The sequence below is a fragment of the Caretta caretta genome, chromosome 1, assembly GCF_965140235.1.
Source record: "Caretta caretta isolate rCarCar2 chromosome 1, rCarCar1.hap1, whole genome shotgun sequence".
Classification (NCBI taxonomy): domain Eukaryota; kingdom Metazoa; phylum Chordata; order Testudines; family Cheloniidae; genus Caretta; species Caretta caretta.
This window is the reverse complement of record NC_134206.1, coordinates 331,032,981-331,045,540: the sequence shown is the minus strand read 5'-3', so window position 1 is coordinate 331,045,540 and position 12,560 is coordinate 331,032,981. Positions and strand designations below refer to the sequence as shown.

The 12,560-nt window shown below is 39.4% G+C and overlaps 1 protein-coding gene across 20 annotated transcripts in view; it reads left to right on the top strand.

The window, feature by feature from the left end:
• MAGI2 (membrane associated guanylate kinase, WW and PDZ domain containing 2) overlaps nucleotides 1-12,560 on the top strand; it is a 1,189,595-nt gene that overhangs the window by 948,284 nt on the left and 228,751 nt on the right. For 16 of the 20 annotated variants that reach the window (XR_007354679.2, XR_007354680.2, XR_007354681.2 and 13 more), the window contains 3 exons: nucleotides 324-445; nucleotides 801-929; nucleotides 1,719-1,901. Coding sequence is in view for 17 of the 20 variants with exons in the window: in XM_048836481.2 (XP_048692438.1) it covers nucleotides 324-445; nucleotides 801-929; nucleotides 1,719-1,901 (434 nt within the window). In the remaining 3 variants the exon portion in view is untranslated. The remainder of the gene's footprint in view (nucleotides 1-323; nucleotides 446-800; nucleotides 930-1,718; nucleotides 1,902-12,560) is intronic. The other 4 variants (XM_048836475.2, XM_048836484.2, XM_048836476.2 and 1 more) reach the window with 2 other exon arrangements.

The following is a 12,560-nucleotide window of genomic DNA, read 5'->3' as shown; positions in this document are numbered from 1 at the left end:
TGTCAGAACTGACCCTTTCCCGTGAACAGTTTCAGTTGTAACCAATTGGTATTTTCCAAAGAAAAAGAGTTTTGTTGAAAAATTCCTGATCTGTTCTACTTCCCAATTATTTCCGCTATGAGCTAATTTGTGCATCCCTTACTTGCACTGATGAGCACTAACTCGTATATTCTCATTCACTACAACAGGACTACTTGTGTGAGTTTTTTAAGCTGGTGTAAGGGTTGCACATACAGGTAACCCACATGATGATGATCCCATGAAGTAAATAATAATTTTTCACAAAATGGACTCAATTTTTAATCATTACCGATTTTTTTCAGCCACATAAATAGAAGAACACAATTTGAAAATCCTGTCCTAGAAGCAAAAAGGAAGCTACAGCAGCATAACATGCCCAACGCAGAACTTGGAACAAAGCCTATGCAGGCCCCAGGTTTCCGAGGTACAGTACCATGTCAGATTTAAGAAGAAAATAATTGCTGTACTTTCCTGGTGTTATGACAATGATTTAACATAGTCTGGTTAAAATACAATTAATTAATAATTAATTGTATCTTCTATGAATTAGCATTAATTGGTGTTCAGTATGTTTCTAAGATAACCTATCTAGCAAACATCATTTAAATTGACGCCTCAGACACTATTGCTGTAGGAGTTTACAAGAACACTGAATCTTGATAATGTGAAAATGATTGCACTTAGAAAGAAATGTATTAGCAAAAGTCAATATTGATAGATGAGTAAGTTTTGACATAAGGTTATAGCCAAAGAATGAGGCTTGTTCTCCTTTGTAACAGTAGAAAGCGCCTCATCAACATTACCTAGGCCTAAACACGTTCACCCGCATCCTGCTCCTCAGAGGTCTCGCAGTGTGAATGATCTGTCTCAGTGTCGGCGGGACAATGCTGGAATGTACAGTCTGTATGGTATGTCCAAGTGCTGCTTGTTAGCCAAGCTGCACTGTTGTAGAAGTAGAGAGATAAGTTAAGTCACAAACCTTTTCACCTTTCTCATACCTTTTTTCGCAAAATAAAGCACAGAAGAGAGGCACTGGAAGCCAGGTGAGGCTTATTCTTGCCTGATGGTAATTTTCACACTTTACACTGACGCACATTGAAAACAGATGTAAAGGTCACTGAACTGTCACACCGATTGTAAATGTCATTTGTCAGAAACTGAAATTCCATTTGTCTGGGGTGAGAAGATTATCTGGAATTTACCCTTTTGTCTGAATCACTGATATAAATGGATATTTTTTGTTATTGGGGGCGTGAGGGGAAACTAATTATAAATTATTTGGTATACAAAACTGAATTGATAGGCTAGGAATAATTTTTAAGAGTTCAAAGTTACCTTGCATATTATTTTTATCACTGTGTAAATATTTTAGCTACACAACAATCTATCTCTAAACTTATTTCCAAGAGCATTTGCTTCAGTGCTTATCAAAGAGCATTCCTAGCCCTTCCACCCCCAAGACTGATCTGCCATAGATAGAAAAGTCCTCCTTAGTTGGTTTTGTATTAATGTAAAATAAGGACTCACTAATGTGTTTATTTCTCCTGGAATGCTTACACTCTTTATTTCCTTTAATATCAAAATGCCACACTGCCACCTACTATTGCTGCTGCTTCTCTTCTCTTTTGTTTGTGACTCTGTGTTATATTATGACTTGACTGGAACTATTTTCTTTTTGTTTGTGTTGACTGATGTAGAAAAACCACTCTTCACCCGTGATGCATCACAACTGAAGGGAATTTTCCTCAGCACAACTCTCAAGAAGAGCAACATGGGCTTTGGATTTACCATCATTGGTGGGGACGAGCCAGATGAGTTTCTACAGGTGAAGAGTGTAATTCCTGATGGGCCTGCAGCACAGGATGGCAAAATGGAAACAGGTGATTAAGTTGGTTCCTTGATATAATTATCAGACTTCAGCCTTAGATTTTTGAGCAGCATTTTTCTTAAGTGCAGAAATAAGCAGGTGTGTTCGTGCTGTCATTCTGAATGGTGCAAGTAGAGCTGTGTGAATAACTAGTTTTTTGGTTTCAGAGGAACAGCCGTGTTAGTCTGTATTCGCAAAAAGAAAAGGAGTACTTGTGGCACCTTAGAGACTAACCAATTTATTTGAGCATGAGCTGTGGCTCACGAAAGCTCATGCTCAAATAAATTGGTTAGTCTCTAAGGTGCCACAAGTACTCCTTTTCTTTTTGCTAGTTTTTTGGGTTGCTGGACATTCTGAAAAATAATAATCACTTCAGGTCAACCTAGAACAAAGGTTTTTAAAATGTTGGTAAATCAAAAAGTTAGAAAAAATTGGTTTTGGTCAAATGAAACATTTCATTTAAATGTTGAGAGGTTTTTAAAAGGGTTTACTGTTTCTTTTAATAAAATTGAAGGAAATTTCAAAATGAAAAGTCATTTGAAATAGAAAAACCAAAATATTCTGATTTTTTTTTTCAAAAAAAATGGTTTTGTTTTGACACAAACAATTTGGCAAAACTGACACACATTTGCAAAATGTTTTGGACTTACCAAATCTACATTTTTTACCCCAAAAAAGATTTTTAGACAAAAACTTCATCCACCTCTGGGACAAGAAGAATATTTCTGCCTCAGAGAATATTTCCCAAGGGAAGTATTTCCCTGGAGTATTGCTTTCTAAAAATGAAAGGAAAACTTTTATTTTTTCTTCACAAATGATGAAGATCATATGATATGATAAAGATCAGATATGATGAAGATCTCTGAAGCAAACTTTTACTTATTTAGGGTAAAATTCTCTCACATCTGCAGAGCAGATCTCAGATGTGATGCTCTTCTCAACACATGCTCAGATTACCTGTGAGGATTCTGTGCCTGTAGAGACAGAGGCCACAGACACAGACTTTCTGGAGGAAGGACTATATTTTAAAATAGTCAAATTAAGTTTGATTCTGCTTATCTGGGTAAAGACTATGTAACCCTTCTGCCAGGTGGAGCCAGCAGCAACAGGGCTGGGTTCAATATCTAGGGGTTCCTTTCCATCAATACAACACAGAACCAGCTTGAGCTCCCACCCAGTAACATGGGAAAATTACACACCACACCTGAAAAGGAGTACTTGTGGCACCTCAGAGACTAACCAATTTATTTGAGCATAAGCTTTCGTGAGCTACAGCTCACTTCATCTCATCCAATGAAGTGAGCTGTAGCTCACGAAAGCTTATGCTCAAATAAATTGGTTAGTCTCTGAGGTGCCACAAGTACTCCTTTTCTTTTTGCGAATACAGACTAATACGGCTGCTACTCTGAAACACCACACCTGGTCGCCTCAGAGAGGCAATACGTTCTCACCTGCAAGCAAGAGTCCGAGTGTAGAAAAGAAACTTTCAATAAAAGGAGGGAAGTAACTCAGCGTTAATTTGGGAAAACACTGCAAACAGGGTTCATAAACCATAAGCCAAAGACCCACCCTCCAAGTAAGTTGGGCAGTGTCCTTTTCCCTTTGGGTTCTTAAGCCCAGGAGCCCAAAAGTCCCTTTAACGTGCCCTCTTCTCTGTACCCCACTCACAGTTGCCGTCTTTGGTCAGTGCAAACAAAGGGTTCAGAGGTGCATTTGAAGAGTTCACCTCCCACCCTAGGTGGGGGTGGGGTAAGGAGGCACCTAACTTGCTCCGCTGCTCAGACACTCGCTTGCCACCCCTCTCCGTCAGCCACCCTGCTGGCCACTCGCTGTGCCACCTGGCCACCTGCCAGCCGTTGCTGCTCCTCTCTGCCTGGCCATCCCCCCGCCGCTCATTCTGCTCACTACCTCACCACCCACTCATTTGCCAGCTGACTGTCAGTCACCATCTGCTGCCACCTGCCTCTCTGCTGTGACCTCTGCACATCAGTCTTTTAGTAATTTTCAGCTCTTTGGAGGCTGCACAGAAACACTTACCCATCTCAACATGATTTCAGCTCTCAGTGATGTTTAGCTCTTAGCAGGCTTGGCAGAAACACAATCCAACCACAACTGATCTCAGCTCTGAATGAGCATTTAAAATAACAAAGAGGCTCCCAAGGAAGCTTATATAGCTCTTTATTTGAACAGTGTGGGGGAACAGGTTAAACCAGTCCAGGGAGGACCCTTGTGGGAGGGTCTACACATCCTGTCTGGGACACCTGTCCCCACCCCTCTTACTTTCACAGGACTCTGGCATTCAAGCACCTGGCTTAACGAAGTCCTTTCAGCTGAGGGTCCTGCTTTCCTGTATTCATACAATAATGCCAACAACATTGGTAACAGCATTTCACTACCCCTGCATTCAGTACTAAAGTGATTTTTAACACAACACCAGCCAAAGTTGATTATTTGAGCAACACACCACTCTATCTGCTGGATATTTAAGCAGAGTAGGTGTGTTCATGTAAATTCAGTTTGCTCTAGAAGTCTCTCCCCCTCCCAGCTAGCTATCAGGGAAGAATTCAGCAGACCCTGCTTACATCTACTTTTAGTAAAGGCTTACAAGATCATCTCAGATCCATATATGGAAAGAATCCTTCTATGTGCTTTTCCTCATCCTCCATGGATGGTGGGGTCAGCTGTCACCCTACCTCCATGCCCTGCAGATGGTGTTCCCTAGCCCTAGGATCTTTTTCGAGGTAGGGGGTGGAGACTGGTCAGGCTGATGGACACATACGTCTTTCTCCCTCCATCCTGACAGAGATTTTTAGAGAAAAGATAATAAAATTGGAGCTATGTTATCTTTGCGGGGGGCCCCCAACTGAAACCAGAGTCATAGGGGTAGCCTAATCTATGGTTGGGAAAAGCCCCATGTGCACACTCATAGAGAACAACGTGTGGGGATCCTTGCAGATTTACTCCCTCAATCCTCATTTCTGCAGATTTTTGTGGGGGAGGGAATAACCAGGACCATAACATGTCAGGATACACCACCTAGAACTACTGCTGGCGCTGTAAGGCCAAATAAACTTCTGTAAGACCATGCAAGTAGGAATTGTGGAGGTTCTGAATTTTACTGTTTTTAAAATGCCCTTCTTACACAAAACATGCCATTAAAATGGTGGAAGGTTTCTGATGCCAAGTAAAAAGTGGCAGATATAACAAAAATTAAAATATAGATTTCTTTTTTGTAAAATCTTATAAGTGTTCTATCAGCTTGAACTTTAGTCGCATTGTTGATGTCAACCTCAAAGTGCAATTTGGTACACAAGGTTAAAATTCAAGAAGCTAATTAGTAGAAGAAATGGTGCAACAGAGACCTGCTGAGAAGAGACTAATGAATCCTGTTAACAGTAAAACCAATCAATTGCTCTTGAACAGTGCCTTGATCTTCATGTTGCCTAATTTGCAGCAGAGGGCTTCCCAGGTTGTTATGACCCAGCATACGTTGATTAAGAACGCAAAGCAGGATTCCTTTGAAATAATCTGAGTGAAATGGTTGAGTGTCTTTTCAACTAAACTAGAACCTGATACTGAAACTGCATGATTGGTCTGTTGTAACGTTGATGGTTGTTATTGTGGTCATTTATTGAGAGGCAGGGTGGGTGAAGTAATATATTTCAGTGGATAAACTTCTATGGGTGAAAGATACAAGCTTTTAAAGCTTACACAGAACTTGTCTTCAGGTCTGGGAAACGTACTTAGAATGTCACTGCTAAATACAAGGTGAAACGGATTGTCTAGCATAAGCCATTAACACATTTATTCAGATGGGTATTTATGAAGAAATATTTTTTTAAAACTTACATTAAAATAATACTGAAGATTTTAGTGAAAACCACAAATGCAAGGAAAGTAAGAATTAAAGGTGAGAGCGAATTTCAAAACACAGAATTATTATTCTAATAAACCTGATATGTGTATTATTAAATTACATACTGAGCTAAATTCTGTCCTTAGTAGACTCCCTGCAGCTCCCTGAATATCAAGTTATCACGTGAGTAAAATAAACCAAGAGTTTCAGGTTAATGAATTTTGCCTCACACAACATCCCTGTGAGGTAGGCATGTGTTGTTATTTTCGTATTATAAATGGGTAAACTGAGAAACAGGGATATTTAAAAAACATAAGGTTTATAAAACAAGTCTGTAGCAAATAACCCAATTTCCTCATTCCCACTCCTTTGCATGTTTCCTAAACTGTGCTTCCTGTTCCTCAGAAACTCTTTTCACAGTCTGCTCACCTTCAGATATGTTGCACTTCATGGTCTGCCAAATAGTCCTTCTTGGAGCCATTTCAGAAAATAGATTGTTCGCTTACCTATTATTTTAAATCATCCTGTGTTTCTAAACCATTAGAGACACAAATCTACTTTGTAAGTTAAATAAGTATTGTTGGATGAAGAATAAGGCGTTTTATACAAATGTACTTTTCTCGTGTGTTTCTAAAAAATAGCACCTCCTATGATACACTTTTCTTGCCTCTTGTGTCACAGTAATAACTGTGCCTATCTCAAGGGGACCATTGTTATTACTATCCATACAAAATCAAGATTCTTGCGAAATCGAAGATTTGTAATTGCTGCAGCAATAATAGGTGCTGGATCTTTATTGTTTTGGGATGAAATATGCCCTAGCAAGGAAGCCCATGTACGGCCTCCCTGCTACTGAAGCTTGACATTTGCCCTCCATGATGACATCTGTCAGCTCCTCACTGCAAATAGGCTGACAGTGGAAGATGGACAATTATGCAAATTCAGTGCACCTACCACTTTGAATAAGTAAAACTAGGATCTAGGAATGTTATGTCAGGCCACTCATTGGATTAGTGGCCATTGAGACATGCCTGTCCTTCCCCACAAAAACCCTGCCTACCATGTGACTAAAGCCAAAAGCTCAGGATTTATGAGATAAAAGGAAACATAAATTTTACTATTTTACCTGACTTACTACCTTTGATACATACTGTTGCCAACTCTCACAATTTTATTATGAATCTCTAGATATTTGGCATTCTTAAAGATACATCTCCTGGAGTCAAGTGATTACTTGAGAACCTCAGCTTTCCCCTTAAAGAAGTGAGTTTCTAGCCCTCTTGTTTGCAGAGAACTGCTTGAAAATGTGACCAGATTGCACCCTAAAGGCTCAATAACCAGAAAGTAAACAAAGAGACTACCAAATTTAGTTTTAAAAATCTCTTTTTTTTTTTTTTAGCCAATCTCTTCATTTTTCAGGGCCTGCCTCATGACTTTGAATGCTTGAGATTGGCAATCCTGCAAAAAGTTATGTGATAAATAATTACATATAAAATAATGTTAATAAAGCCCTGTATACTATGAAGAAGATCTTATCTTGTTCACTTTCATTTTTTTAAAGTATGCTGTTCATTAAACTTTGCATGGGACCAGATATTAGTAATATGACCTGAGGGAGAAGATGCACTTTGTTTGAACTTTATAGTCTTTGTGTTCATCTCTCTTGAATTAATTTTTCTTTATACGTCTCAATGTTTCTATTGCCTTTATACAATGTGAGCTCTCTCCAGTGGCGAAAATAATAACTGTAAATTCCCAATGAGTTAACCAAGACTCTGGATAAAGTGTCTGCTTTTATTTCAAAATTATTGAATTCAAATCCTCTTGTGGTTTCTGTTTTTATTACATTTTCTTCATACTTTTTTTATTTTCTCAGTACCAAGAAGATTGCTACATCTTGTGCATTTTGTGAAAACTAGGCCAGATATAGACCTGAGTTGCAAAACTTGGATCTGGATTTCAAACATCACACAGTTTGTGATTGTCCAGATGTGAGGTTTTGGATCAGTGTGTTACAGAGATATGGGCCAGACATGTTGTTTGGGTCTAGATTAGTATCTAAACACCATTCCCTAGGGTTTTGTTTGGGGTCCATTTCTAGTGACAATATTTAAGTTACTAGTGGTGGGGGCGGGGGAGCAAAACAAAATATCTATTATTAGCCCTTCACATAACCTATTTAAGGTACATGTAGCCAACCCTGGGCTGAATACTCAAAAGGAGTTAGGCTCCTAACTTCTATTGGTTTTGAGTATTCAGCCCCCTGTGACTAAATCCCCAAACATTACCAAACGTAAATTTGTGTCATGATCCATGGGTCTCAATCCTGGGTCCACAGGATTCATGGGAACAGCAACACTCCAACCCTCCTCCAGCAGCCAGCTGACAATTGCTTACCTGGGACCTACAAAGCCCAGGCCCAGTGTGAGGCTCTGCCCTGAGATCTGATTGGTGGAGTAGTGGAGTGGTTGATTGGCTTGCTAGCCCTACTTAAGCCAGCAGCAGGAACAGGAAGCTGTCTGAACAACTGGGCTCCACCCTGCTCTGGACTGTGTGCTTCTGGATTGCCTTGTGCTTCTTGCCATGGCTTAATTTCTTGGCATTCCTACCCAGCATGACTCCTGAAATCGGACTCGTGGTTCTGATCTCCAGTTTGCCTGTTGCCTCTGACCCCTTGGAATCCTGACCCAGCCAACTCTTGACTGCTGTCTCATGACTGTGGACTCTGTCTCTGACTACTAGGTCTGACTGCCAGTCACCTGACTGTGACAATCTGTTTGTGTTCTTATATCTACATGCTTTCTTTCTCTCTTCTGTGTCTCTGCCTTTCTCCCTGTTGAAGTCAACCAGAGTTTTGCCATGGACTTCAGTGGAGCCAGAAATTTACCCAGTTTCTCCTCTCAACTCTCCATATGTGTGTCTCCTTTCTCTCTCCATTCTTTTTTCTTTAGGTATGGCTCTCCTCCCTGCCCTCTTCTCTGATGCATCCTGCTCCCTTCTCTGCCCTTCTCCTAATCCATTCCAGACTCTCCCAGCGCTGCTCTTATCTGAGTCACCTGTGCATTTAGTTCCAAGCTCCCAGTCCTCCCTGATTCCCCTCCTTTCCAGTCTGATCACCAGTAAAAACAGCAAGAGAGCTGTTAACTTAGTTTTCTTAATGCTCTCAGTCATTTGGAATTAAGTCTGGTTTTTATTAATGTCTTGCATAAAGGTAGTTTGTCGAAAAAACATTTGCTTTGGGCCGAGATCCTCCAAGGTATTTAGGTGTCTAACTCCCATTTTAAAAAGTGACTCAGACACTTAGGGGCCTAATTTCTATTGAATTTCAATGAAACTTAAACTCCTAAATGTCTAAGTCACTTTTAGAAACAGGATTTGGATTTTTAAGTCACTGATGCTCTGTAGAAAATTTTACCCAGGAGCTTAATGTCTCTACCTCACACACACTGTCTGACTTCATTTGGATGATTTTATTTTTTCTTTACAAGCACAAATGGAATTGAATGGACTCTGACTCTGGCTTTAATCTTAATTTAACCCCATAATTCAAGATGCGGTAGTGTTTTCATTCACTTTAATCCATCAAAGCAGCTGTACATTGATTCATTCTTACCATCTTTATAAAGCGTCAAAAGACTGTCTGATCCTAAGTATTTTGCAAGCTATTTGCCCAACTAAATGCTCCCATATGTGGATTTGTAAACCATCCGAGAAACAGCAAAACAAGACCTAATTTAAATTGACCATTTAAATAGCTACTAGCCTTTTTCTAATGTAGCTATTTTAAGAGCCATCTTTATATGACTGAACTCTGGGCCCTATGAAATAGCCACTGAATTCAAGATTTAATAGCATAAGTGATTCAATTTCTGCCCTGTATTGTGAGCAACAGGAACATTAAACCCAACATTTTTATTTTGTTTTCTTCCATTGCCATGTTAACATGTAGAAATATCATGGGGCTCTGGAGAGGCAGAATGTCCTTCCTTCATTTCATGTGATAAAAGATATGATTAGAAATATGAGATAGCTCATAGTAGGCATAGTTTGTGGCAAGTATTTTTGTTCTGAACCAGGTGCTGCACAGATAATGCTGCACAGTTGGCCCTAGGGTTGGCAAACTGTGACTTGGGACACTCACATTTCAGGGGCGTAAAATTCACTGAATGTGTAATGCACTGGTTTATGAGAATATATATAGCACTGCCCTCCACCGGAGGTAACGTATATTATACACATGAGCAGGTGTGTGATCATGTGTATAATATATGGTACATGTGTATAATATATGGTACATCTACTGGCTAATCTATTAGAGCTACTCTTTCAGCTCTCTCTATGGAAACTTGGTTTACAGAGACTGAGAAGTTGCATATATGGTCTCCTGACTGTGTTGTATGAATATGTGTACCCAGGATTGCCCACCAGTGTAATGCATTGATTATCTGTGTTTCTAGCTGCTTCACCTCTGGCCCCCTTCATTCTGCTATGATGAGATGTTTTCATGCAGCCTAGAAACCAAAGGTGTTTGCAAGTAAATCAGTGAACCTTTCTTGACTGGGAACAGAGACTATAGTCCAGACAAAGAGACCCGGGACAGAAATCCCAGGAGGAGGACACGTCAAACTGAAGTGATTCATTTGCTGTGAATAATTGACACTGTTATGTAAATTACAGAGATAACGGAGCTTGGACAGCAACCCTGGCCTTTCAGTATCACGAACGCAGGCCTCTACCGCCAAAGCTAACAGAGACACGCTGTTATTGATGATAGGTCCCTTATCCTCACCAAAGTACAAGATGATTGCATATTTAGAGCCGCTACACTGTAAAATATGATAAATTAAGAATTAAAATGGCAAATGTGATAAAGCACAGATAGGATTTGAAACATGGACCATTATATAATATGCATCCTCTCTTTCATACATATTTTTCTGTGCTTAATTTCCTCAAAATAACCTTTCACAGATGGGTAGTAATTTACACTTAGCTACATTAGTGAGAGTTTTAGCTTCCACTCTCTTATTTCCAATGTCAGCATAAATTCTCATAAAGGGCAATATGTAGCCATAAATTCCTAGGCCTAACTAAAGGTCAGGCATCATGAAAAAAATGTCCATAAGTGCCAAAAGCATAAATGAAAAACATGTGATAAGCTATTTTTGTTTCACATTCTACAAAGCAAAATTAGAGCTCTTGTAATTGTTAGGCTTTTCTTAGAGGATAACAGTGTGTTCCTTTTTCTAGCAAATAGAGATACATGGTTATATTAAGACAATTTTGTCCCATTTGGCTGTTCATATTGTCATATGGAATGCCAGTGCATGAAGAAATACAGCTCTCATAAATCCATTAGCTTAACTCCTCCATCTGAAATCATGATAATATATCTGCAGACTCCTAGGTCAAGAGATTTAACTTAGCTCAACGGAAGATAAATACATTATTGTACAACCTCGCCTTTATCAGGTCAAGTTTAGCAAGTTTTAGAAGTTGCCAGTTCCATTATAAGCAGAGCTCATTGAACTCTGTAGTTACCAAAAGTGCTCCAGTTGCAGAACCAATTTTCTTGTATGAAATGTCATTGATGTCTCTCTCACATTATCTGGCTTTATTTGTCTGAACGAGCAAAAATGTCTGGTGAAAATAGTAGTAGTCATCATCATCTAATCTACTCTTTCATTCAAGAATATTGACAAAGAGTGTGTTTTTGCTTAACAACAAGAATTATCCAGAAGTGGGAAAGAAGCTGGTTTCTATGTAGTGTGATGCCAGGGAAAAGGAGAACTTTATAATGTAATATCAAATTTAATAATCTAACCTATCTTTTTCAATATCATCACTAATGCCTTGTGAGGAGGGCTTTCAAGTAGGTTTGACGGGGGGCAGGAAACAAAAGCCCACAGTTAAGTCAAAAACATGGAGACCTGGGAGAAGGGTCAGAATCTGGAATGACCATGGACAATTATAGCAGTGACAAAGGAGAGACAAGAGGGAACGTAGAGGGGAAATCAAATCAGTATCTTAGATGTCTGTATACCAATGTATGAACTATGAGCAATAAACAGAAAGAACTACAAATACTAGTGAATACTCACAACTGTGACATACTTGGCATCACAGAGACTTGGTGGGATAATACACATGACTGGAATATTGGTATAGAAGGGTAAAACTTGCTCAGGAAAGACAGGCAATGATTTAGATAATGGCATAGAGAGTACATTTATAAAGTTTGCAGACGATACCAAGCTGGGAGGGGTTGCAAGTGCTTTGGAGGATAGGATTAAAATTCAAAATAATCTGGATGGTCTGGAGAAGTGGTCTGAAGTAAATAGGATGAAATTCAAGAAGGACAAATGCAAAGTACTCCACTTAGGAAGGAACAATCAATTGCACACATACAAAATGGGAAATGACTGCCTAGGAAGGAGTAGTGCGGAAAGGAATCTGGCGGTCATAATGGACCACAAGCTTAATATGAGTCTACGGTGTAACATTTTTGCAAAAAAAAAGCAAACATCATTCTGGGATGTATTAGCAGGAGTGTTGTAAGCAAGATACAAGAATGAATTTTTCCGCTCTACTCTGTGCTGATTAGTCCTCTGCTGGAGTACTGTGTACAGGTCTGGGTGCCACATTTCAGGAAAGATGTGGACAAATTGGAGAAAGTCCAGAGAAGAGCAACAAAAATGTTTAAAGGTCTAGAAAACATGACCTATGAGGGAAGATTGAAAAAATTGGGTTTGTTTAATCTGGAGAAGAGAAGACTGAGAGGGGACATGATAACAGTTTTCAAGTATATAAAAGGTT